General features: G+C 41.0%; 1 protein-coding gene across 1 annotated transcript in view; it reads left to right on the forward strand.

The window, feature by feature from the left end:
- LOC124712204 (odorant receptor Or2-like) overlaps positions 1 to 27,474 on the forward strand; it is a 95,809-nt gene that overhangs the window by 9,671 nt on the left and 58,664 nt on the right. The window contains exons 2-3 of the mRNA XM_047242501.1: positions 9,344 to 9,443; positions 24,310 to 24,411. Coding sequence (XP_047098457.1) covers positions 9,344 to 9,443; positions 24,310 to 24,411 — 202 coding nt within the window. The remainder of the gene's footprint in view (positions 1 to 9,343; positions 9,444 to 24,309; positions 24,412 to 27,474) is intronic.

The raw sequence follows: 27,474 nt of genomic DNA on the forward strand, positions 1-27,474 counted from the left end.
ACATTATCTTGTATTGCTGACACATTTCTGCAGACACTTGTGGCCTTCAACAAAAGTCATAGATGAGGTAAAATAATTAATATAATTCTAATTCTATGGTACTGCTTTTTGTACGTAAACTCAGTCTGGCCTCGATCATTTGCAATAATATTTTCCGATTATATTTTCGTAGTGTTGCATTATCTTCACTCTCGAATCCATTAACACGTATTTAATAGTTCACAATATGTTCCATAAATACTAAATTTATAGATATATGTGGAAATAACATTATCGTGCCTTATGTTGACATTGTGATCATTGACATAAACATTGAAGTTTTTTCATTGTTGATGTATCTTGAAAACATTTTAGAGTATTGCGATATTTGGTAATCATCATAGATGTGGAAAGTAATCACTTAGACCGAACCTCAAAGGCTTTAACAAGTGCAGCCATCTGTTAAGGGCACTAAGAAACTGGTGACGTAAATCAGCAGATGATTTCATTTCGAGTTTTCAGGTTTTGCAAGATAGTATTTAAAGTAAACTCATACTTGACAATAATGCAGTATTGATTACATATTACTAATTCCTTTATTAAATCTTACAAGCGAATATTTGTTTTCAGTTGTTTCCTAATGAAAATTACCCGTGTAACAGGTGTGTCAGTCCATAAAAGTTTCTTTACAGACAGTAAAGCAAACGTTGTTCATCATTTATTACGTAATTCAGATACTTTTATGTAGTGTTGATAAGTGTTTCAGGTATTTTTGAAGATGGAGCTACCCATAATTAACTTTTTCATTGTAATGGTTTTAAAAATAATAGGCTCTGATTGGACGATGTGAAAGGGAGATCTTTTAAAAATAATCCATGTCGTTCAGATACTTATGAGCACAGCCTCGATGGAACCCAATTTCAATTTGCTCTTTTACTTTCTTTGTTTAAAATACTGGACTCTGAAGGGGAGGAGAGTGAGGTGTGAAGAGGAGAGAAGAAAGAGATGGTACACTGTAAAGTTCGTGTGTGTGTAGCTTTATGTAACTAATCTTCTACGTTGGAAACATTTAAATATTATGCCAGCCATCTTTCACTTTCACAGACAATATCGTGTCTTCCACCATTATCATACACTAAAATAACAATATTTCAGTGATTAAATACAGAGATAGGAAAACACCTTTTAGAAGCAATGAATATTATAAGTTATTGCATTCTCAGTTTAGTGTCAGGATCACAAAAAATATTTATAATCATTGATAACAAGTTGTGGCAAACCAACTAGCCTTCTTCAGATTGAATGAGACGAATGTTACTGTGTCCATGTTGCTATGAGAACATTGTGATCGTTTTTATATTTTATGTGAAGATGGCTCGCTGTTTTGGCCAAAACTAGTTATCAATGATTGTAAGCAATTTTTGTGATTTTAACTAATATAGGAATTTGTAAGAGTCAAGTAACTTTTAATGTTCATAGATAGATTAACTCTAGTATGACTATTTCAGGAAACAACAATAGGGAATATCTTTCAAGTTAAAAATGCAAGTCTTTGACTTTCTAATTGAGGTAACGAACTATTTACTGCGTAGCTGAGGCATCATTTTAATACTGCATTATAACTGAAGGGGAAAGGACAGGGTGTGGGGCATAAAGCATCAATCATCTTGGATATTGTTTCACTGGTTGGTTCATTTTGATACTCCACTCTGATTTGTAGGAAACAGGTGAGAGGAGAGTGGAGGGTTTTTAATTTCCCAATGACACATGTGGAGTAGTGGCATCATCTTGAATTTTTCACTGATTGTTGCATTTTAATGTTGTGTTATGATTGGCTGAAGGTAGTCGATAGGGAGAGGTTTTCAATTTACCATTAGTACAATTCTCCTATTTATAGCATCTTCGGATTTTCATTGGTTATTTTATTTTGAGTAGTCAAGTGCGATTAGTTGGCTATAGGGAGAGAAGAGAGGTAGCATGACTTCCTACTAACAAAGATGATACCAGATGATACCATTAATTATTTCACTTGTGATATTACAGATTTGCTCACTGATAATATTGTGTCCTTATTGATCTTAGCTTATTCAAGGTCTGTCCTGATTCAAAACTTTTGGCACCTTTATATTCACTTCCCTTAAAGAATTCCTCTTTGGTCTATTTAGAGAGCTCCTGCATCAAGCTACACACCTGAAGTGGTGTTGATACACTATGAGATCTTTCTCTGCCTCGTGATGACTGGGTGTTGTGTGATGTCCTTAGGTTAGTTAGGTTTAAGTAGTTCTAAGTTCTAGGGGGCTGATGACCATAGCTGTTAAGTCCCATAGTGCTCAGATCCATTTGAACCACTATGAGATCGAAAGTATCATGGCCGCTATATAATTTAGAATCGAGCATTAGATGTCACAACAGGTGGATGAAGTGGGCCCAAAAGTATAAAAGGATGTGCAGAGTACTGTGTTATCAGTAGAGAAGCAGTAACAGCCGAATGGGTTGGTCAGGAGAGCTCAGCGACTTCGAACATGCAGGGGTCATTGGATATCATCTGATTAACCAGTACATTACAACCATTTCAGTCCCTGTAAGGTTTCCCAAACGATTGCTGGTGATGTGACTGTGAAGAGGAATTGCAAATTAACGACCACAGTTAAATCAAGACTCAGCAGATTTAATTCTTTGTTTTAAAATCGCACTTACCAACGATGGATGATCACCTTCATTAGTCAGGACCAATCTAGCATTACTGTGTGCTTTTAAAAATCGCAGTAAAGTAATAGAATAAAACACTCATGAGTTCCAAGTGCTACGAGCAATCCATCTAGCACAATGACTGTACATAGGAGCGGTTCCCCAGAATACACACACGTCTTTAGTCAATGCTAAACAACACTTTAGCTGGTTAAAGAGCGATGCCACTGGGCAGTGAATAACTCGACACGGGTGGTTGGGAGTAATGAATCCCATGGAATAGTTTGGATTTATCGAAAGCCAGGAGAACGCTACTTGCCACGATGTGCAACGCTAATAGTGAAGCGTGAAAGAGATGGTGTAATGGAATGGAGTATTTTTCAAGGTTAGTGTGACGTCCCCTTATTGCACATAAGAAAACGCTAAATGAAAGGGTATGAACAGGTTTTACAGCATAGTGTACTGCGTACAGTCGAGAAACAGTTCAGAGACGATGACTGTTTCTATCAGAATGACCATGTAACCGTCACAAAGTAGCACCAGTGAGGTGATGGTCTGAGGACCACAGCAATCCTGAAGTGAAATGGCTGACCTGAACCCAATGTAACACCTTAGGAATGAGACTGAAAGTAGCCTTCTCTCCAGTCTCAAACATCAGTATATTTTCTGGTTTGGCCTTTTCAAGAAGAAACGGCTGTCATTCCTCCAAAGACATTCAAACAACACATTGAAAATATCGTGAGCTGTGACCACGACGACATAGACGAACGGGGACACACACCTCATGTCAATGTCCACTAATAGGCGTCTACATACTTTTGATCATGTAATGTATGCGTCAGGTAATCCACATTTTGTCCAACATGGAGCACTACATTGAACTGCATTTAGCCTTTTACACAACCTCAAAAGCCTAGAGTTCGTAGGTATACACTCATGTCAAGTCTTATAAAGTTGCTGTCGCTAATGTCCAGAGTCCATCGTGAAATTTTAATTCTTTATTTCCTGTGTACTTTGGATGAGGCAATGACATTTCACTTCAAAACCATGACAGTTAAACTCCTCAATATACAAATACCCTTTCTGGGTTTTTTTTTTGTTCCGTCGTTACAACTACAAGAAAATGCGTTTGCTTTTCCCACCAGACGCGTTTCGCTTTACTGAAGTATAGCATCATCAGTCGTCTGTTACTAGAGGAATTTGCAATTTGATTTATTTTCTAGCTCTAAATCAGTTCATTAATAAATATTTGGTCTTTACGTGCGGTAATTTCTACTTCGTTTTTCGCCTACATTAGGTAGTGCCGTCTGCTAGCAAATTTTTGCTTCCTTTCTTCGTTGGGTACTGACAATTGAGGTCTAATTTTACGTTTCTTAGCGAAACTATGCATTTTTTAACTTTAATACAGCACAATTTCGTACACCATTGTTCACTGTTTATTCGTATACTTCTAAGTGTATATCACTTTTTCTAATGTTGCCGACATTTCCACTAATTACTCTTTGATCTATTTTATTCTCTCTCTCTGTTTTTCATTATAAATGTGTTATACAATTTAATTATTTTGCAGTGTGTTTTTATACAGTGTAAGAAGAATGAAGAAGTAGTGATGAAATTTAAATCTTGTATAGTGAATTGCTGGGGCAAAGGGGACGAGCAAAGATGAGTTGGTAGTGAGTGTACCGTAGTGTGACGGACAGGGGGTTTTATGAGTCAGTTTTCAGCTTCCTGCTTTTCTTGAATCAAACCTACATGCGACATGATTCTTTGTGTAGCACGTGAGGATATCTGCCATAAACAGTCAACGACAAAGAATTGCGGCAATGGTTCAACAATGCATCACAGTGGGTACTGCGCTCCATAAGAGGTGTTCCGTAAAACGACCTAAACATGTACATTTAGCACGGAATTTTTATTTTTTTTATTTGTGCCGCCTCAGCCACCGCCGGTACATACTGAATCACACTCTCTGTCTCTCTCTCTCTCTCTCTCTCTCTCTCTCTCTCTCTCTCTCACACACACACACACACACACACACACGCGCACACGCATACACATACACGCACAATAACACACACACACACTCGTTTTGCAAATATTGTTTACATTGGTCGTAAATCTATTTCTTACACCACGATGTGGTTCCATCATTGCCATTAGATGTTACTCCAAATGCCAGTTCTACACTGAAGCGCCAAAGAAACTCGTATGAGCATTCGTATTCAAATACAGAGATATGTATACTGGTAGAACACGGTACTGCGGCCGGCAGCGCCTATGGAAGACAATAAGTGTCTAGTGCAGTTGCCAGATCGTTTACAGCTGCTACAGTGACACGTTATAATTTTTAAGTGAGTTTGAACGTGTTGTTATTGTCGGCGCACAAGCGATGGGACACGGCATCTCCGAGGTAGTGATGAAGTGGGGATTTTCCCGTACGATCATTTCACGAGTGTACAAAAAAAAAAAAAAAAAAAAAAAAAAAAAAAAAAAAATGTTCGAATGTGTGTGAAATCTTATGGGACTTAACTGCTAAGGTCATCAGTCCCTAAGCTTACACACTACTTAACCTAAATTATCCTAAGGACAAACACACACACCCATGCCCTAGGGAGGACTCGAACCTCCGCCGGGACCAGCCACACGGTCTCTGACTGCAGCGCCTGAGACCGCTAGGCTAATCCCGCGCGACACGAGTGTACCGTGATATCAGGAATTAGGTAAAACATCAAATCTCCGACATCGCTGAGGCAGGAAAAAGAATATAATTGAAGATTGAAGATAATCGTTCAACGTGACAGAAGTGCGATCCTTACCCAAATTGCTGCAGATTTCAATGCTGGGCCATCAACAAGCGTCAACGATGGAACCATTCAACAGAACATCATCGACATGGGCTTTTGCAGCCGAAAGCCCCCTCGTTTACCCTTGATGACTGCACGAAACAATGCCTTACGCCTCGCCTGGACCCTTCAGCACTGACATTGGCCTGTTGATGACTGGAGACATGTTGGCTGGTCGGATGAGTCTCGTTTCATATTGCATCAAGCGAATGTACGTGGAGACAACATCATGAGTCCATGGACCCTGCATGTCAGCAGGGGACTGTTCAAGCTAGTGGAGGACCTGTAATGGTGTTTGTGTGCAGTTGAAGTGATATGGGACCTCTGATGCATCTAGATACGACTCTGATAGGTAACACGTTTGTAAGCATCCTGTCTGACCATCTGCATCCATTTTTGTCCATTGTGCATTCCGAGGGACTTGGGCAATTCCAGCAGGACAGTGTGACACCCACATATGAAGAATTGCCACAGAATGGCACCAGGAACACTCTTCTGAGTGTAAACACTTCCGTTGGTCACCAAATTCTCCAAACATGAACATTACTGAACATATCTGCGATGCCTTGCAACATGCTGTATAGATGAGACCTTCGTCCCCTCGTAGTCCTACGGATTTATGGAGATCCCTGCGGGATTCATGGTGTCAGTACCGTCCAGCACTACGACAGATATTACTAGAGTCCATGCCACGTCGTGTTGCGGCCTTCTACGTGCTCGCAGGGGTCCTACACTGCATTAAGCTGGTGTGCTAGTTTCTTTGGCTTTCTAACTGTATGTAGAACACATAACATTCATGCCTCTGCAACTTATTTGTCGTGTAATGTTTACATCGATTAAGCTGTATAAAAGTGTTGATATTCGCTTACTTATTTCGAATTTCATTTTTGGCCACAGTAGGGTTGCCATCCATCCCGATATATCAGGACCATCACCGTTATGCGCTTTCTTGTCCCAACATCCATACAAGATCCAATTTTGTTCCGATTTTGCAAATACCGTTTCGACCTTCGCTCAAGTAGTGGGATCCATCTAAGTGCAGTCTCATTTAGTTTTAGTCATGTCAACCAGTTTATGTTGATACGATGGAGTCACAAGTGGCACTGCATATTGCATATCCTTTATCGATGGTGCAAGTACCTTCTTGATCTAGAGCCATCATTCGAGAAAATACCAGACTTCTCCAGTATTACGCGGCTGGGACTATTTAAGCAGCGCCATGCGGAAGAATCGGGCGGTTCTCATTTGACGAGCGAGCTGATAAGACGATTCTTTCTAAACGTAATACAAACAACGAGTGCAAGTTAGTAATGACGAAAGTCTTTACTGCCGGTATATAGGGCGTGAAGTGTATAGTGACACGTACTTCGATGCCTAAGGTGTTATTGTTGACTATTTACGTTCCAATAAACTTATCATAAGTTACGAAACTGCGGAAGAACGGAAAATGTGACGTTTCGGATGATTACACAAGAGAGTCGTCATTTGTAAAGAAAGGACGCAAGGATCAGGAAGTGTTATGTAAGATTTGTACTGTTTCTTCTCAGTATGCTAGGGACGGTGTAATCACTCTTACAGTGCCATTTTAAATAGGAGATGACTTTAAAAAAGGAGAAAAGACTTGCTGAAAAAGGCAAATTCTTCCGAAAGATGTGGGTATCAACTACTTCTGCCGTAATAAGTACCACGTAGTTGTGTTCTAAATAAAATGTAATTCATCAAATAAAGTTTGTACTTCATTTCTACACCCCCACCTCAAAGTGTCCCGATGATGCCCCAGCTAGGGATGGCAACCCAACCCGCAATCAAAGTACGCTACGCCAGTCAAGTAGTCTGGCCGTACATACTGCTACCCGTCCGAAGTTGGGCCGGTTCGCTAATATGGACACAAATATAAAATTTCCATCATGTTTAGACTTATCTTATTTCTTATAACTATTGCAAAAGCGAGAAATACTGATGCAATGCTCCATATTTGCACTTTTTTAGCACCGTAAACATAAATACGACAACTGACCATCCTGTAAGTAGCCGACAGCCTTCGAAGATTTTACAGAAAACTGGGTTACAGCTAGGCGTGAGGTCTTCCTAATATTGGTATGTTTTGAAGAGACCTCCGCTTATTTAATCAGATTTTCAATGCGAGAGGAGGATCAACACAGTGTACTCGTGATTGACACTTAAGAATACTGTCACGGTGGCAGACCTAAATCTGCAATAATCTCTCCATAATAAAATTTCTTTGTTCATGTTCCGTAAAACGCTTTCGACTCACGGAAAATATTTTCGCTCTGGGAATGGATTACAATCTTAAGTATTTGTACATATCAATCGATGTGAAATCGAAATACAGCTGATAACGATTCAGAATTTTTGTAACTGATCCCAGAAAGTGGAAAGAGAAGACATTTGCTATTACTAAGTGGAAGAAAAGCTTAGAGGGTACAATTTTTTCAGAATCTGGTGTACCTACGCAAGAGCTTCTGTACAGAACATGGCCCTTTTCACACGTAGTGCCAAAGTTTCTAGTCGATTCTTGAAGAAACAGAAATAAAATAGGCAGCAATGAACTACCGTCACCGACCATGGGCTTTATTTTCTATGGATGTGTGGGTGGAGACGTGGTCCCCGAAGTCCTGTTTGTATGCTTTAAACATTTGAGTGAAAGTGTTGTTTTACGCTTTCATTCATTTTTAACATTACACTGCTCTGCAATGTACAATTCACTAAAACCAGCGATCTTATTCTTTGTATCTGTAACAACCACCTTAATTCATCTGCCGGCCGTAGTGGCCGTGCGGTTCTAGGCGCTACAGTCTGGAACCGCGTAACCGCTACGGTCTCAGATTCGAATCCAGCCTCGGGCATGGATGTGTGTGATGTCCTTAGGTTAGTTAGGTTTAAGTAGTTCTAAGTTCTAGGGGACTGATGACCACAGCAGTTAAGTCCCATAGTGCTCAGAGCCATTTGAACCATTTGAACCTTAATTCATCTAACACCCAACCACTTTATCTTTCGTCTAATATAGTAATTTTACTTTCCGACTTAAGTTGGGAGATAACCGTTAATCAAATGTGCCAATACCACTCACAAGTTCTTCAGAAATGTAACTATAGATTCTTCACATCCAGTAAATTTTTAGTCTATAACAGTGAGTGCTTCACAGTTCTTAACGATATTTCTACATTATTTAAACGTTCGTCTACAGTTGTAAGCACCATTTCACAAATCACCTTATAAAACGGCTCTGCGCTAATAATAAGACGGCAGAATTTATTTGAGCATGCGCAGAAAACGCTGTAACAACAGCTAGCGACATCCAGGGGTACCCATATCTTAATTGTAAGTGCCAGAAAATATCGGTTTTCGCGGATGTTTGTAAATAACCTGCCCTGTATCGGCGGTTGATGCTTGGGTTGTGCTCTTCAAGTGGCTTTAAGTGATAGTGGTTCAAATGGCTCTGAGCACTATGCGACTTAACATCTGAGGTCATCAGTCCCCTAGAACTTAGAACTACTTAAACATAACTAACCTAAGGACATCACACACATCCATGCCCGAGGCAGGATGCGAACCTGCGACCGTAGCATAACTGATAGGGGCAAAAAAGTTGTTTGTTAGGTAAAGTGCTAATGAAAGTTAATTTGAGGCTTGTACGTCTATTCTGAATGAACTGACGTAGCTTTTTAAACTTATCAAAACTGTGAAACTCATTATTTCGGACAGGTTAAGAGTGTCCCCGTGCTTAAAAGTTCAAGTGCTTCACATGAAGGTCTGTATCTGATGACGATGCTACTATTGCAGCTCACTGTTTCACTGTTCTCATGTTGCAGGTTCGTCAGGCACTTAAATGTTACCATGAGCCCAATGGTAATGACGCAGTTTGTCTCCAGCGTCCTCGTCGCCTGTCTGTCGTTGTTCCAGGCAACATACGTAAGGCTTTTCATGAACTTGGTTTATGTATATTATATACAAAGCTACATTCATGAGCAACTGACCCAGGGTTATTTATAGCAAGTAGCGCCCCCTTTCTCCCTGATGACGGCTGTGGCACGTTGTGCGACGTGCTCCAAGGGACGCCGTAATCCTTGGAGAGTCACTCTGACCTACGACAGCCCAACCCATCACACTACACACGCGTACAATTTACAGAGTATATTGCCAGCCGGAGTGGTCGAGCGGTTCTAGGCGCTATAGTCTGAAACCGAGCGACCGCTGCGTGGTGTAGCAATTTTAATGGCCAGTACTGTACATCTTAGGCGATGGCATTGTAAGTGTGTAGTAGGAGCGTTAATAGGAGACCTGAGGTAATGCTCATGCCTACTACATGTTGCTGCAGCCATCGCCTATGAGGTAGGGCAAAGCTTCATAAATTGTCCCACTTTCAAATGTTTTCTGATTTTAATGAAATTTAATGAACGTTATCTAAATGTAATACTATTAACGTGCAGCTCATTATGCTAAACACGTAAGTCCAAAGTTTCGTACATAAATTTTCTACGATTTGAAAGATGCAACACAGTATACTTAGGTGACAAAAGTCATCGGATGCCTCCCGTATCGCTTCGGACCTCCTTCTGCTCGGCTTAGTGCAACAGCTCAGGCTGACATGGACTCGAGAAGTTCGTGGCAAAAGTATTGAAACATGTTGCCTCTTTAGTTGTCCATAAACGCGAAACTGTTGCCGGTGCAAAATTTTGTGTACGGACTGGCCTCTCGATTATGTCCCATAAATGTTCGATGGGATTCATGTTGGGCGATAACTATTTTCAGACAATGATCGGTTCAGTTAGACCAGAGGATCCAGTCTATCTATGTGAACATAGCCCACACCATTATAGGGCCACCACCAGCGTTGTTGATAACTTGGGTCTGTGGCTTCGTGGGATCTGCGCCACACTCGAACCAACTGAAATCGGGACTCATCTGACCAGGACTTGGCTTTTCGGTCGTCTAGCGTACAACCCATATGGTCACGAGCCCAGGAGAGGCGTTGTAGGCGATGCCTTGCTGTTGGCAAAGGCACTCGCGACTGTCGTCTGCTGCCATAGGCCATGAATCCAAAATTTCGACGCATTGTCCTAATGGATGCGTTCGCCGTACGTCTCACATTGATTTCGGGCGCGTTTATTTCACGCAGTGTTGCTTGCCCGTTAGTACTGACAACTCTACGCAAACGCCGCAAATCACGGTCGTTAAGTGAAGGTGTCGGCCCCTGCGTTGTCCGTGGTGAGAGGGAATGCCAGAAATTTGGTATTCTCAGCACACTCTTGACACTGTGGACCACGGCATACAGAAGTCCAAAACGATTTCCGAAATGGAATACCCCATGCGTCTAGCTCCATCTACCATATGCGTTCAAAGCCTGTTAATTTCCTTCGTGCGATCATAATTACGTCGGAAACCTTTTCATATGAATCATCGGAGTGCAGATGGCAGCTCCATCAGTGCACCCCCCTTTCATACATTCTGCACGCAATAACACCCTCATTGTTATAAGTGCTTATCGTTATCCCATGACATGTGCCACCGCAGTCTAAGAGGAGAGGGACGAAGTGGTACAATTTACAAGCAGGTCTTCAAAAACAGTGTCACTGGTATTATAAGGTGTACGACTATTTTTTTTTTAAATATAGCAAGAAGGAAAGAAATTGGGTGAGTATGACCAATATGTATTTTAATTTCGAAGACATTAGCAAACTAATCTGAGCCGTTACTTAAAATATTAGACTACTTTTGTACTTACACCAAACAGTTTTAGATACTCGTTCCGGTGTCCAACTGCACAATAAATTAATTTGTTCTTCACAAGAAAAATGGTTCAGATGGCTCTGAGCACTATGGGACTAACATCTGAGGTCATCAGTCCCCTAGAACTTAGAACTATTTAAACCTAACTAATCTAAGGACATCGCACACATCCATGCCCGAGGCAGGATTCGAACCTGAGACCGTAGCGGTCGGGCGGGTCCAGACTGAAGCGCCTAGAACCGCTCGGCCACATCGGCCGGCTATTCTTTACATTTATTATCGCACAACTGGTATGGATCGATACTCAGCGTTTGAGAACTTAATCATTTTTTGGTCCTGGTAAACTTCACAGATCTTGCAGTATCAGTTTGAAGACGTATTAGCACGTTTGGTATAGCCACTTTTGATTTTATCAGTTTTAGTTTGGTCAGGCCTACTTTTGCTTTTATCAGATTCTTTTTCAGTGAGGTTCCTCTTGTAAGTACTACCTGCTACCTCAACAGCAAAAGACGTTGCTGTGCTTCTTATTCTTCTTCGTAGAGTTGGGATAGTGGATATATATTCTGGACCTACTCAAACTCTCCCATTAGAGTTCTTTTTGTTTTTGTTTTTTTTTCTCTTTTTGTGGGAGTTGAAGGATTCCGGGATCCACTGTTTCAATTAGTTTGTCCTGATTTGCCTGAGAGTTCCTGACTTGTGTTATCGTGTTATCACTCATTTCTATTTTCTGAGAACCCGCCTTTCCTTCCGTTGCCAGGGCTCCTGTCCTCGCCATCAACGACATCCTAAGGTTTGGTTCGGAATTTGTCCCACATCAGACGCCCAGTTCCTCCCACATAAAAGGCCCAAGAACCTACAAATCCTGTAATACCGCAGCTGGATAAACACATCAGTTGTTATTTTCCTCCATATAAATACATCCTACAGTAAAAAAATAACCCTTTTATCCTTTACCAATTCAGCGTCATTCGTCTTGCATCTTCGTTAAAACACTCACTTTTTAATGCCACTTGCAATATTTTAGTAAGTTTGGAATTTTTCAATTGGTTTGTCAGAAGAGCGATGATATTGTATCCACTAAAAGCCCAACACCACCCATGTGGGGACATATAGACAAATAATCGGAGCTAGGTCTAAAACAAACACATCTCTCTCAGTGCAGTTTCTGATAAGCTTTCTATGATTGAGGTGAAGTGGCATGGACGATCAAAAAATCACTTGTAATTTTATGGAGTTTTCTACAAACTCTTCTGGCATAATTCCAGAGCACATGGAGTGGTGGATACTCTTATTGAAGGTACTGGTTGACAGTGTATTGTTGTAGGTGAACAAATAGACCAACACATTTCTGCGGTATGTTAAAGCACAATGCGCCGGGATGAGACGACGGTACACGTATCCGGGACCCAGTTTCTATTACATGTGACCATCCTTCACACGAGCACACATCCATCACCTTCTTGAACGGTCCACATCCAGCATGTGAGATGAAACACACTGCGTGATTTTTGATGGAGTAGTACTACGCCGAAAGTGTGTATCAACATCTATTCTGACTCACCAATCGAAACTAAAGTTTTTCCGTGCATCGTTCTTTCAATATCTCTGTTCCTGCGCTCATATAAACCTCTGGGCCACGTTAGGTGTGGCGCACAGAAGTACACATGCCGATCATGAAGAAGGGAAGACTATTGTTCGACATCCCGTGCATGACAAGATGGTTACAGACAGAGCACAAGCTCTGTTTTGGGAAGGATGGGGAAGAATATCGACCGACCCTTTGCCAAGAAACCATCCCAGCATTCGCCTTTAGTGATTTAGTGAAAAAAGTGCGAAACCTGAATCTCTGGGCAGGGTTTGATCCGCTCTCCTCTCGAATACGAGTCCAGTGTATTACCCCTGTAACTCGTTGCTCATTGACATGTAGAGCAGTGAGTTCTGTCACCCACAGCGAAGATGTATCACTGAATTGTTGTCCTCCTTGGTGTTGTCCATCATTGGACTCGTGAATAATTTGAATTCATAAAATATAAAATAATAAGAACCAATTTGTGAGCTGTGGTTCGTCTATCCACTGACACACTTGTTAGCTGTTGACGGTGCCTTCTCGTCACCAATACGTTACTTCACACGGAAGTTAACTCATGCAGCGTCAGTTTTCCCCAATTCGAGGTACTTGTGGCACATCACACCATAGATACGGTGGCAGGTTAAATTCCAGTCCGCAGCTTGTGGTCGTGCGGTAGCGTTCTCGCTTCCCGCGCCAGGGTTCCCAAGTTCGATTCCCGGCGGGGTCATGGGTTTTCTCTGCCTCGTGCTGACTGGGTGTTGTGTGATGTCCATAGGTTAGTTAGGTTTAAGTAGTTCTAAGTTCTAGGGGACTGATGACCATAGATGTTAAGTCTCATAGTGCTCAGAGCCATTTGAACCATTTTGTTAAATCCCGGCTCTTACATAACCTGGGAAGTGGAGTGTTTCATGATTCAGGTGCCAACAATCAGCTTCTAGAATCTTAAAGCTAGAATGTATACCCCTCGGTCTCAAACAACTTAGGTGAATGCAGCCAGGTGAAGTCTTCAACAATCGCCAGTAATTCGACACGTGAACATCTCCTCATTTTCAGTGCGTAAGTACAATGAGAGAGCTTCATGCAAGAAAATTTAAACCCTCAGTAGGTGGCTACTAAGAGCCATAATACAGCGTATGCACAAAGGCAATACATACGGTGGGAGCATCTAACGCCACTGCACATCCAAAGATGACTATCACTGCGCAACCAAAGATGACCGACGTCATACGTTATAGTTAGCCAATATTGTTTTCCAGTGGGTGAGCAAACGAAAGGGATTTCTTTATAAAACTCTTGCTCATTTTTCTTACAGTGTTTCTGCCTCTTGGTGACATGTGCTGCAAATCATTGCCTTTTTCCTTTTTTGTGGCGGACGTTGAAATCGAAAGAAACTTTATTCTACATGCACACTTAGCAGTTTCTTTTCCTTTTTCTTTTTGTTTTTTGCCTTTTTGCTTTTTCTGTTATGCTGCACTGGCGTTGTTTCCACTTAATATCACTTTTGCAAGTAGAACTGCAGTTATATGTGCAGTCTTACGGTGTTTATATTTGTTAGTTTTTCTTGTAGGTTGTGAGCGTTTCCAACTTGTCATATACATTTTTTAATAATACTTAATTCATATATGAGTGTGTGTAAGGGAAGAGAAAGAAAGAAAGCGACAGAAAGATTAGACTGTGGGGAGACTAGAGGGAGAATGTGAGTGTGTCTGTGTGTGCGTGTGTGTGTTTGTGAGTATGGATGGAGGTGTGTGACCTGCTGCAAATTAGTGAAGATGTCTTAAGATGACTTATATGTTCAGCACAGTTTAAGTGGCGGAGGGGAGGTTGGGAGTTATTTTTCTAATTTTGGGGAGAAAGTGCTTAAGCCCGCATCTCGTGGTCGTGCGGTAGCGTTCTCACTTCCCACACCCGGGTTCCCGGGTTCGATTCCCGGCGGGGTCAGGGATTTTCTCTGCCTCGTGATGGCTGGGTGTTGTGTGATGTCCTTAGGTTAGTTAGGTTTAAGTAGTTCTAAGTTCTAGGGGACTGATGACCATAGATGTTAAGTCCCATAGTGCTCAGAGCCATTTGAACCATTTTTTTGGAAAGTGCTTATAGGAAGGAAACAGGGAGGATGTAGTTGTCGTGAATGGGATCTGTGCTCATATTTATAAATTTAATATTTCCTTAAGTGGTCAATTAATTTGACGGAGGTGTGGTTAGACAGGTTGGTGTGATCCTGTATATGTTGTATGTGTTGTTTCTCAAAGTCGTAGCTTTCTTGTAAAGTGTGAAGGTATGTTTTGTTGTTATTTATCCTTATGAAGCCCATGTCTGCGTCTCTGATGGTGAGCTTCTGTTGGTGTTGGTGTAAGTGTTCTGCTATAGTTGAGTGATTCATTCTATACTTTTATTCTTTGTATTTGGTATCAAATGTTCTCCTGGTTAAATCTATGTATCTTCCATCACATGTGTTAGATTCCAGTGGCTATATTCTCGATATCTGGTAGAGATCAGCTTTTCCTATGGTTTTTGGAAAGCACTTCTCAATTAAGTTGTTGATGTGGAGGGCTATTTTTATGCCTTGTTTCTTGAAAATATTGGATATCATATGCGTGTATTTGTGGTTGTATTTCATTGTGTAGCATCTCTTTTCCTGTTTCTTTCTCACTTCGAACTGTTCCTGTCTTGTGTTTTGTGTATTTGTTTGTATGAGATACTGTCCATCTTTTGGTGATAGGTAGATGTTTGCTCTTTTTTGTTTCCTAGTTTTATTGCTCAGCTTTTTTTATTAAGTTTTCTTCGTATCCTTCGTTGTTGGTTATTTGTACTATGGTATTCATTACTTTTTGGTAGTTGGCTGTGTTTAATGGTACTGTGTTTTGTCTATGGAGGATGTATCTCAGTGATGGCTGCTTATGGGATTTCGGGTGCTGTGATGTTTGATGTATATCCGTGAGAACCACAATGTTTTCTTCATCCGCTCTTGTTATAGTCGTGTTGCGTTCCTATAGCCTTTTTTTAAAGTTTCACTAGTGCTATGGAGTCTGTACTGTTTTTGTTTCCCATGTTTTCTTTCACTAGTGTTATTACGTTTTTGAGTTCACTGCTTACTAATCCTCTCGTCAGACCAACGTTTACCTCAATTATTTCGTTTGTATTTTCCTGTAAGAGAGTGCTTTCTCACACAATTATGAATTTTTTAATGTATTTTCGTCTATTTACTTACTGACTTTATGTTTCAGACGTTTTTATTGCAGTTTGATTTCTTTTGTATCCAACATAGTGTCAGTGAGATTTACCATCCCCGAATAAAAGTAATGTTTTTCGTTAGCCTTTACGCTGTTTGCGCCGATGTTAGCTGTTTGTTTAACTCTTAAATTTGAAATCTTTCTTCTATGCGTCTTTTCATTTCTTGTATCATTGTGCATGTACGATTTTCAATGTTGCTTGCAAACTCGGAGAAAACAATGTTTTTTTTCAGAACTTTCGAAATATTTAGATGTGCTTTAAATATTTCGCCGTTTAGGGATAGCCTTCTGGCGTAAACAGACTGTATTAGATTCTTTTGATCTACTTGTTTTCTGTGTACTGGCGGAACTCGTTTCGGCCTGTAGATTAATACATTTACGGATAACATTATTTGATCTTCAGATGTTATGAAGCTCTATATGTTAGACAGTTCTGCGTGGGTTGAGATGTGGCCTTCTAAGCTTCACCTGTTTCATTAATTGCAGTGAGCTTAAGACGGAGAGCCGGCCGGATTGGCCGTGCGGCTCTAGGCGCTGCAGTCTGGAGACGTACGACCGCTACGGTCGCAGGTTCGAATCCTGCCTCGGGCATGGATGTGTGTGATGTCCTTAGGTTAGTTAGGTTTAATTAGTTTTAAGTTTTAGGCGACTGATGACCTCAGAAATTTAGTCGCATAGTGCTCAGAGCCATTTGAACCATTTTTTTTTTAAGACGGAGAAGCCAATAGTAATTGCCCATTATGTGTCGAACATACAGTGTTGTCACTGCTGCTGTAGACTCTTCAACTTTCTGTTCCTGAATAACATCGCCCAGAGTGCACCATCTTGGTGTTTATCTACACGTCATAGTGATAATACTCCCAACGATCTATGGAGTTACCACCAAATAGCAGTACTGAGCATCAAATTTCTGGAACTACTCATATACAAACACATCTACAAGGCTATAGATAACGTGACGCCATCGTTTCAAGCAGACATTCGCTTTGAGTTTGTACATAGAAGCGGGTTATTTATTTTCTTAACGTCGCAAGAACATCAAAGACGTCAGAAAACACTATTGCCATTCGCAGAACTAACAGCCAACTACAGTACTGTTTGGTTCTAAGGACGTTTTCTAAAACTGAAGAAAGTGATTCTACGTCTTCAACTTACGATCCCTACATAAGACGTCTTTAACTGCAATTTTAAAGTGGATAATGGAATGGGTTTCACTCAGTATCAATATTGGACCACTCCAAGGTTCAGTTCTTGAATTATTATTCTACCTACACATTAGGGGTATACCTTAAAAAGTGAGAAAAAATTCGGATACGCTGATTATCTGACCATAGTGGCGCATATTGAATGTGTTGAGGAAGGGGCAAGGAGTCTGGGTAGCGATCAAGAAACCCTTAACAGATACTACAGATTGTGACGTTTGCATCAAAATCCATCTGATCTCAAAATAAGGCGCCAATAAACAGCTGAAGATGTCACTTAACCAGAAGAAGGTGAAATGCAACTTCCAGCGTATTACGCTGGATAAGTCCTTGACCTCTTAAAAATATCTTAAAAATGTTGGTCTGAAACTAAAGACGGATACTATTCCTAGAAAACTGGTTTTCTGTTCTTGGGAAGCAGATGCCTCTACACTGTGAACAGCAGTAACTACAATAGTCTTCACCACTGCGTAATTCTGTGCCCAAGTCTGGCAAGGAAGTCACCAACTGGCAAGGTGGACGTGCAGCTCCACGAAACCTTGAGTAAAATCACCAGTGTCCTCTGTCGTAAGTAAGATAGCTCCTTCAAAGCTAAGACGATAAAAAATAACCGTTAAAGAATACGGCAGACAGGGCATGTAAAAAATTTATCTATTCAATAGGTAGCAAAGAACTTATCAAATACATGCTACACATGACGGAAGCCAACATGGAGCAACAGCAGTGTAAGGGATAGAAAACCTTCACCCTGCTGCGTACGTAGATAAACGACTGGGAGAAATCAGTTAGCAATCACCAACTTACAACCGATCCCTCAAAATCACTGCATGGGTTCAACTTCCTAAAAAAAGAATGGACTACATTCAGCCGTGTCCAAGGTGGCCGCACAAGGATCAAAGCCATGCTTCTTAAATGGGGATTTGTGGGCAACCCAACTTGTGATTGTGGAGGGACTAAGCAGGCTCTGCATCATGTAATAAAATATGACCTATAAGGAAATATTATGAATCGCCTGAGCTCTTTGTAAAAGTCACACCTCATGCCACAAAGTGGATACAAGATCTCTATATGGATGTGTAGTCAGCAACTAGTCTTATAGGCTATACGTCATAAGCGTGGTTGGTTATTTTGTGACACTATTTATGTCCTTTATATTGTGTTATTTGTGTTGCACACTTATGTTCTTGTCTCGTGTTGTACTTATGTCTATACATGTGCTGCTTTCATGTGTCATACTATAGATAAATAAAATAAAACAAAAGTGGTATTTTGCAATAACAGATCTGCGCAATTGTGGTAAACGTGTGTGACACGTGTGCTCCATACATCGCTCTTTATAATCCTGATCATCCAACCAACGTATGACATGCCACAACTGCATGGGATACGGCATATACCCATCTTACGTAAACCACATACAGACCCTAACTCACCCCTAATCTTAGATGGTGTATGAAATACACATTTTACTCCGTGTTGACGTAGAATACGACCAATCCTGTTGGAAGCTTCACTTTTTAGTATGTACTCAAAACCAAATATTATCTACGTTTTGCAATTGAAATTGTGTATTGGTTTTACAAGCGTGTTTCACAAAATCTTATAATTGATCTTTAAGAGATAAAAGAGATGTGCACACAAAAGGAATAGGACGCAAATCCCTAGCTTGTTTTTGCATATTGTTCAGAAACTGAGATAAGCTAAAATTTCTGCCGGGAAACACTCTGTACCTCACAACAGTTTATTGGAATTTAACAGTTATCTATTTTATCCCTTTTTAGATTCCTGAAACCTCCTAATCTGATTAGGTGAAACATACCTGGAAAAAATCAAGTTGCAAAAGACAGGTAACAGTTATTATTAACTACATGATAAACATAGCAGATACATTTGTAGCTTTAAAATTCTAGAATTGTCTAACAACCCCAAATTTATGATCAAAGTGTTAATGACAGTTATAGTTACCAAGTGTGATTAATGAAAAAACTATTGCTGTCATACCAGGCGTGTTTTAAAACTTCGCTTATCAAACCATCACCATAACCATTCGCATAGGGTCCTGTTTGTCACAGAGCCATATCATCTGAGTATTTATTTCATGTGATTCAAGAAATGAAAATCGTAATGTGAAAGTTATATCCTGCTCAATGGCAACTAAAGGTGTCCATCAGTATCCTCTCTCATGCAAATGGCCCACACACTAAATGTGACCTTAACGAGAGCTGGTCTGTTACGTAATTCAACACGTGTACTACAGATCAGAATTTTCAGTTTGTTACTCCAGGACTCCACATTTTAATACCTGTGAACACCATTATGCAGTTAATGTGGGCTTACAAATCCGTTTAAGGGGGGTACGACGTCAAGCGGCCCGACTTGGAGCAAGACAGACACCACATGACATTTTAATTCCCACTGTCTATAATTTCACAAATAAATTCGTAAAACTTTGTCAACATGACCAGGAAGGATTCCGGATTCACACTCATAACAGTGGAAGTTCAAACACATAACATAATTTTTTTTTTTTTTTTGCTTGTGAAATTTTAGCATTTTTTCACTTACTATTGGCTGCATTTGTTGCTATAGGTACACTTTTCGTCATAAATAAGAGAGATTGTTCGATGAATTTTGAACAGCATACAAACCATACCTACGGGTGTATGAAACTCTAGAATTTTCAAAATGTATTAAAAACTGTGGTACAAATTGAGGTAATTAACTATAAGAGTTGAGTTTTTTTTTCTAAACATGAAGTTTAAAATGCAACAGCTCATTCATTTTTCCATAAATTAAATAAATTCTAGAGTTGCATGTACCTGTAAGTATGGTTTGTGTGCTGTGCAAACTTCATCGAAGAATCTCTCTTACTTACGAAGAAATGTGTACCTAGTAAATGAAAAATTGATGAAATTTCACATGTAAAAAAAATTATTTTGTTATATTTTTGAACATCCACTACTATGAGTGTCAATCCTGAATCCCTGCTGGTCATGGTGACAAAGTTTTACGAATTTATTTGTAAACGTATAGACAGTGGGAATTAAAATGTCATGTGGTGCCTTTATTGCTCCAAGTCAGGCCGCTCGACGTCCTACCCCCCCCCCCCCCCCTCCCCCCTTAAGTTGTGATTTGTGATTACTTCAGGAGCCTAAAGGCTGACGTGATGGGCGCTGAAATCCACAGTGCAACACGAGATATGAAAAGACCTCTGAGTGTATGAACTCAAGTTATCGAATCAATATTTTCGTCTATTGATAGTGTGGGGCGGATATTTTGCTATGCCGAAAATAAATCTGATTTTTTAATGGAGTGGTGTACTTCTTTCAAACAGTTCTTTAAACTACAAAAAAGGAGTATGGCTATGGGCATTCCAGAGAACAGAGTTTAAATCGCTGTTCAGAGCGGCCTTCATGTGACTTCATCAAAATGTCGCTCGTGGGAAATTCAGAAATCCAAGAATGCAAACTCCAGGACCGTTACCAATTAAAAATGGTGGATAGCAGAATATTTAAGAAGTGCAATACGGCACTACTGGCCATTAAAATTGCTACACCAAGAATAAAAGCACATGATAAACGGATATTGATAGGACAAATACATTATACTAGAACTGACATGTGATTACATTTTCAAGCAATTTGGGTGCATAGATTCTGAGAAATCAGTTCCCAGAACAACCTCCTCTGGCCATAATAACGGCCTTCTTACGCCTGGGCATTGAGTCAAACAGAGCTTGGATGGCGTGTACAGGTACAGCTGCCCATGCAGCTTCAACACGATACTACAGTTCATCAAAAGTAGTGATTGGCGTATTTTGACGAGCCAGTTGCTCGGCTCCATTGACCAGACGTTTTCAGTTGGTGACAGATCTGGAGAATGTGCTGACCTGGGCAGCAGTCGAACATTTTCTGTATCCAGAGAAGCCCGTACAGGACCTGCAACATGTGGTCGTGCATCTGAAATGTAACGTCCACTGTTCAAAGTGTCGTCATTGCGAACAAGAGGTGACCTGAGACGTGTAACCAATGGCACCCCATACCATCACGCCGGGTGATACGTCAGTATGGCGATAACGAGTACACGCTTCCAATGTGAGTTCACCGTGATGTCGCCAAACACGGATGCGACCGTCATGATCCTATAAACAGAACCTGGACTCATCCGAAATAATGACGTTTTGCCATTAATGCACCCAGGTTCGTCGATGAGTACACCATCGCAGACACTCCTGTCTGTGATGGAGCGTCAAGGGTAACCGCAGCCGTGGTCTCCGAGCTGATAGTCCATGCTGCTGCAAACGTCGTCGAACTGTACGTGCAGATGGTTGTTGTCTTGCAAACGTCCTCATCTGTTGATTCAAGGATCGAGATGTGGCTACACGATCCGTTACAGCCATACGAATAAGATGCCTGTCATCTCGACTGCTTGTGATACGAGGCCGTTGAGATCCAGCACGGTGTTCCGTATTATCCTCCTGAACCCACCGCTCAAAATTTATTATTTGAGCCAATTCCAAAAGTATTTATCCAAGAACTTACACAAACGTTGAACCTTGCAGTATTTTTTTCTAAGCTCAAAAATATCTGGATGCTCTGATTTTACATATGTTCAAAAGTATTTATCCCAACTTTAATGAAGGGTGTACCGGCCAGTATTTTTTACCATGATCAAAAGTTTCCTAAAGTACAGATTTTTTGGGGCACATTAAAAAATTCAGAGAATGCACATGTTTTTGAACCTTTGAACGTTGCACTATTTCAGATGAGAAAGCTTGTGTGTGTGTGTGTGTGTGTGTGTGTGTGTGTGTGTGTGTGTGTGTGTGTGTGTGAGTTTTGAGAGAGAGAGAGAGAGAGAGATCTTACAAAATTTTTAAGTAAATATCGGTGTGGGAAGTTATTGTAGTACAACTAGATACATCTGACTGTGGCAGGATTTGCCAAAAAAATATACAGCACTCTGCACTGCTGCAAAAGTTTTCTTGCCAGCAGTATCTTGCTTTGTAAATGGCTGAAAAAAATATTTTCTGTCATCACAACATGGCATTTTTTAAAATTACCGCCTTGGATATCCTTTAATTTTAACTTCCGCGCCTTCTGGCATCTTTAATTTTTAAATTTCTCACCATCCACCATATCAAAATTTTTAATTTGCCCTCATTGGCCATCTTTTCACAGGGGCGTCCGGAAAAGTAATGTCCCAAATTATTATTGTGAAAGCTCTGAAAAACTTTTTAAATAACACAGCCGCAATCAACATCCTACATCTTTGACTTATGTCTACAGAGTTATATCTCAACATCGTAACCCTGCCGACGAACACGTTTCACCGAATGAAAAACCAGTCCGTTGATATCGTCACTGTAGAACGTTTGGTTTCGTCGGCGGTGCCAAAAACTCGCCTCTCTTTGCACTACTTCTCTACTATCAAAATGAAATCCTAGACCCACGCCCGGGCTCCCGGGTTCGATTCCCGGCGGGTCAGGGATTTTTCTCTGCCCCGTGATGACTGGGTGTTGTGTGATGTCCTTAGGTTAGTTAGGTTTAAGTAGTTCTAAGTTCTAGGGGACTGATGACCATAGATGTTACGTCCCATAGTGCTCAGAACCATTTGAACCATTTTTTTGAAATCCTAGGAAATGTTCTTTAATGTTTGCAAACAGATGACAATTGGATGGGACCACGTAGGGAGTGTATGGAGTATGATCGATGACAGCGAACCCATGGCGTCGGATTGTTGCAGATGTTGGCCGGCCGGTGTGGCCGTGCGGTTCTAGGCGCTTCAGTCTGGAACCGCCGGACCTCTACGGTCGCAGGTTTGAATCCATGCCTCGGGCATGGATGTGTGTGACGTCCTTAGACTAGTTAGGTTTAAGTAGTTCTAAGTTCTAGGGGACTGATGACCTCAGACGTTAAGTCCCATAGTGCTCAAAGCCATTTGAACCATTTGTTGCAGATGTTGTAGCGCTCATGTGTGTTCTGGCATCGTTAGACCGTAGGAGGGAGTGCACTATGTGTGGACAAACGCTTCGAATTCTAAACTCCATTATAGCCCACTGTATCTCATGCACCGACATAGTTACATTACATGCCGCCATGTTACAGAGTTGAATTCGGAGCGGACGACTGCAAATATGTTGACATGTAGGATGAAGGTGTAGAATGTTAATAACGTCTGTTTTATTTAAAAAGCTATCAGAGTTGTCACATAAAATATTAGGAGGCAAAAATTTCCCACCGTCTGCGACCTGTAATTTTTCAATTTCCATCCATCCCCAAACAACAAATTTTATGTTTCTCACCGTCCTCCATCTCTGATTTTAGAATTTCCTGCCAGCAAGGTATTGAATATTCGTGACTGCAGCACTGACTGGGAGTGGAAAACTGAACTGTGCATTGGAATGCATATAGTTACGTACTAACACAATACTAATTTTGTAAAGTTACTGTAACAAATGGACCAGAGAAATTAAGCGCAGCATTTTGTTACCTCGTCTCTCAATACGCATGGCGTACGGAAGTTGAACTTTTCTGCTAGTGCCACTGCCATTCACTTAGTGCACATCATTAAGTTATTTCACCGATACTATTTTCTCCAGACATTGAAAGGTGAAATTTTCCTTTCTTCCTTGCAGGAGTTACGAAATCTCATTGAAGTTTACAGAACTGTATCTCGTTAAACTTTCAAAACATAAAAACAATCGCTTGTTCATAGAAAATAAAAGTTATGGCCGATAACTTCCCTTCTTATTGCCACTTTCAGAAAATTTCTTTTTGGTATAGTGCTACAAACACGTTATGTTAATGGTATTCACCTTACTTGGGAACTTGTGAATGCTGAAAGTTTCTGCTTTAATAGCCCTAAAAGAATTCCCACGCTAACTGTTGGCACCTCGAGATCGCTTTCTCCAACATCTTGGACTCTTTCGTGTGTGTACGTACTCTTACTACGGAGTCACGTTTTTGACTGAACCGCATCTGGGTCTAGTAGCTGGCAAAACTATGTATTTTTTTCTGATTCGAAATTCTCGTGATTTCTTTTCACAGAGCACTGATGTCACTGCAGTTATTAAATGTGTCGCGTTTCTCCCCATTCCCGGAGGCCAGGTGTATCTCTATTGTTGGGCTGCTCACCATATAGCAGAACAGGTGAGTATTACGCATTTTATTGATAAATTTCATAAATGCCAAACTGTAGTAATTTCGTAACTCACCTACTAGCTCAAGAAACATACTGCTAAGAAAGGCATAGTATGAGAGATGCGAGCCGGCCAAAGTGGCCGTGCGGTTAAAGGCGCTGCAGTCTGGAACCGCAAGACCGCTACGGTAGCAGGTTCGAATCCTGCCTCGGGCATGGATGTTTGTGATGTCCTTAGGTTAGTTAGGTTTAACTAGTTCTAAGTTCTAGGGGACTAATGACCTCAGCAGTTGAGTCCCATAGTGCTCAGAGCCATTTGAACCATTTTTGAGAGATGCGATTAGGCTGATGCATAAGTAGTTTTATTTACTGGAACCCCGCTCGCATATCCCTGGGTTAAATATCTACATTTATAACACAATAGTAATCGTAAAGCCTGAATAAATACTACTGCATTTCTCACAGGTATATTTGGGTCAATAAAATCATACAGAGAGTTTGGAGCTACAATTACGTCACGCATTGTCAGGAAGCGTTTCCACAAGCCAACAAGCTAAACAAATGATTTTCTTTTTGTAAACATTCAACAAAAGGATAAAATGGATAAGTATACATACAAGTTACCATCAGTATTTACTTACCACATGTGATCAAAATTATCCGTACACCTGGCTGAAAATGACTTACAAATTCGTGGCGCCCTCTATCGGTCATGCTAGAATTCAGTATGGTGTTGGCCCGCCGTTAGCCTTGATGGCAGCTTCCACTTTCGCAATAATACATTCAGTCAGATGCTGGAAGGTTTCTCGGGGAATGGTAGGCCATACTTCACGGAGTGCTGCAATGAGGACAGGTATCAATGTCGGTCTGTGAGGCCTGACACGAAGTCGGCGTTCCAAAACATCCCAAACGTGTTCTATAGCATTCAGGTCAGGACCGTGTGCAGGCCAGTCCATTACAGGAAGTTATTGTCGCGTAATCACTCCGCCACATGCCGTGCATTATGAACAGGTGCTCTATCGTGTTGAAAGATGCAATCGCCATCCCCGAATTACTCGTCGACAGTGAGAAGCAAAAACGTGCTTAAGACATCAACGTAGACACCTGCTGTGACAGTGCCACGCAAAACAACAAGGGGTGCAACCCCCCTGCACGAGAAACACGACCACACCGTAACACCACCGCCGCCGAATTTTACTGTTGGCACTGTACACGATTGCAGATGACGTTCACCGGGCATTCACCACACTCACACCCTGCCATCGGATCGCTGCACAACATTTTCCCAGCGTTCAATCATCCAACGTTTACGCTTCTTACACTAAGCGAGGCGTCGTGTGGCATTTACAGACGTGATGTGTGGCTTATGAGCAGCCGCTCGACCATGAAAGCCACGTTTTCTCACCTGCCGCCTAACTGTCATAGTACTTGCAGTTTGGAATTCCTGTGCGATGGTCTGAATAGATGTCTGCCTATTAAGCATTACGACCCTCTTCAACTGTCGGCGGTCTCTGTCAATCAACAGACGAGGTCGGCCTGTACGCTTTTGTGCTGTACGTGACCCTTCACGTTTCACTTTACTATCACATCGGGAGCGGTGGGCCTAACGACGTTTAGCAGTGTGGAAATTTCACGTACAGATGTATGACACAACTGACACCCAATCACCTGACAACATTCGCAGTCCGTGAGTTCCTCAGAGTGCCCCATTCTGCTCTCTCGCGATGTCTAAAGACTACTGAAGTCGCTGATATGGAGTACCTGGCAGTAGGTGGGAGCACAATGCACCTAATATGAAAAACGTGTGTTTTTGGGGGTGTCCATATACTTTTGATCACTTAGTGTATGTTTGATAGCAAAATGAAGGGAAATCGTCTGACAATTGTGTGAGAGAAGCGAAACGTGTATGAGTGTCGAGAGAAAAAGAGAATTTATGCTTTCTCAAAGCACAATCTTTAGAACGAATCTTCTGTTCAAGTAGGGGAGAGCTGGAAAAATTTGCCAGACAAAGATATGCCTATTTTTTATGTTCAGCAGCCACACTCGGAAACGCATAAAAATGAGTTATAACATTCTGCTGTTACTGAAGTTTAATATCGAACAATTTAATTATATCAGGGCCAAATTAAGTACTTCAAACAATTCCATTTTCATAAAGTGGCAAGATAGCCCGACAAGAGCGTGCAGAGCGGCCACTTAGATTTAAATTAAAAAATAGGCATTGAAAACCTGTTAAAACAAGGAAGTAAATATATTTCGTTATAAAACATGATTCGAATTAAATTATTTAGATTTACACAATTAAATGTTAAATTTTCTTCAACTTCTGTACAGAGTTCGTAGGCACAGTGGGAACAGAACTGGCTACAAAATTCACTGCTCTTCTGGCCCCGGATCTCAAAATTTTTCTTTTCAATACTTGCACTTACTGTCTGCATCGTTGTCGTCATGACGAGCCCTTGGTAGGGTTTGGTTTCCTGCTCTTCGCATACTTCTTTTTAAGACTGGTTTGAGTTTCTCCATATTCTTACTTTCCTTATCTCCTCTTCCTTTATTTGTTGGTTCTAGGTCATGTTATAAGTACTGGCTGTAAGTATCGCTCTTCTTTCGGCAGCTGCTGTTATGTTTCTCCTCTACACAAAGTGGCCACAAGCCACCACCGAGGTGGCTACTTTCCAGCACTGACGCATGACATAAAAGCTACATACCCTGCAACTGCAATTACATATTTCAATATCTAAAGCAGGATTCTGGAATCCAGATATCACACTTTCCACACAACGTCATTAAAACGACGTAAGTCAGTTTCCCTCACCACAGTAAATGCACAAAGTAACCGTTTACCTTCCATCCGGATAACTAAAATTTAAAAAAAGAAGTTATAGCTTTGATGAGAGGTACAGCAAACAGGTTAGACTTCATGGGGTGACTGGGCCCTCAAGGGAGAATCAGTTTAATCATTTCCCGCACCATGCGAGCACCTTATACCCAAACAATCTCTAAGGCCAACATACTCGGCTCTCTCCTAGACACAGACGAATAGTGAGCTTTCCTAAACAAGACTCACTCAAGAT

Source organism: Schistocerca piceifrons, chromosome 8 (assembly GCF_021461385.2).
Source record: "Schistocerca piceifrons isolate TAMUIC-IGC-003096 chromosome 8, iqSchPice1.1, whole genome shotgun sequence".
Lineage (NCBI taxonomy): Eukaryota > Metazoa > Arthropoda > Insecta > Orthoptera > Acrididae > Schistocerca > Schistocerca piceifrons.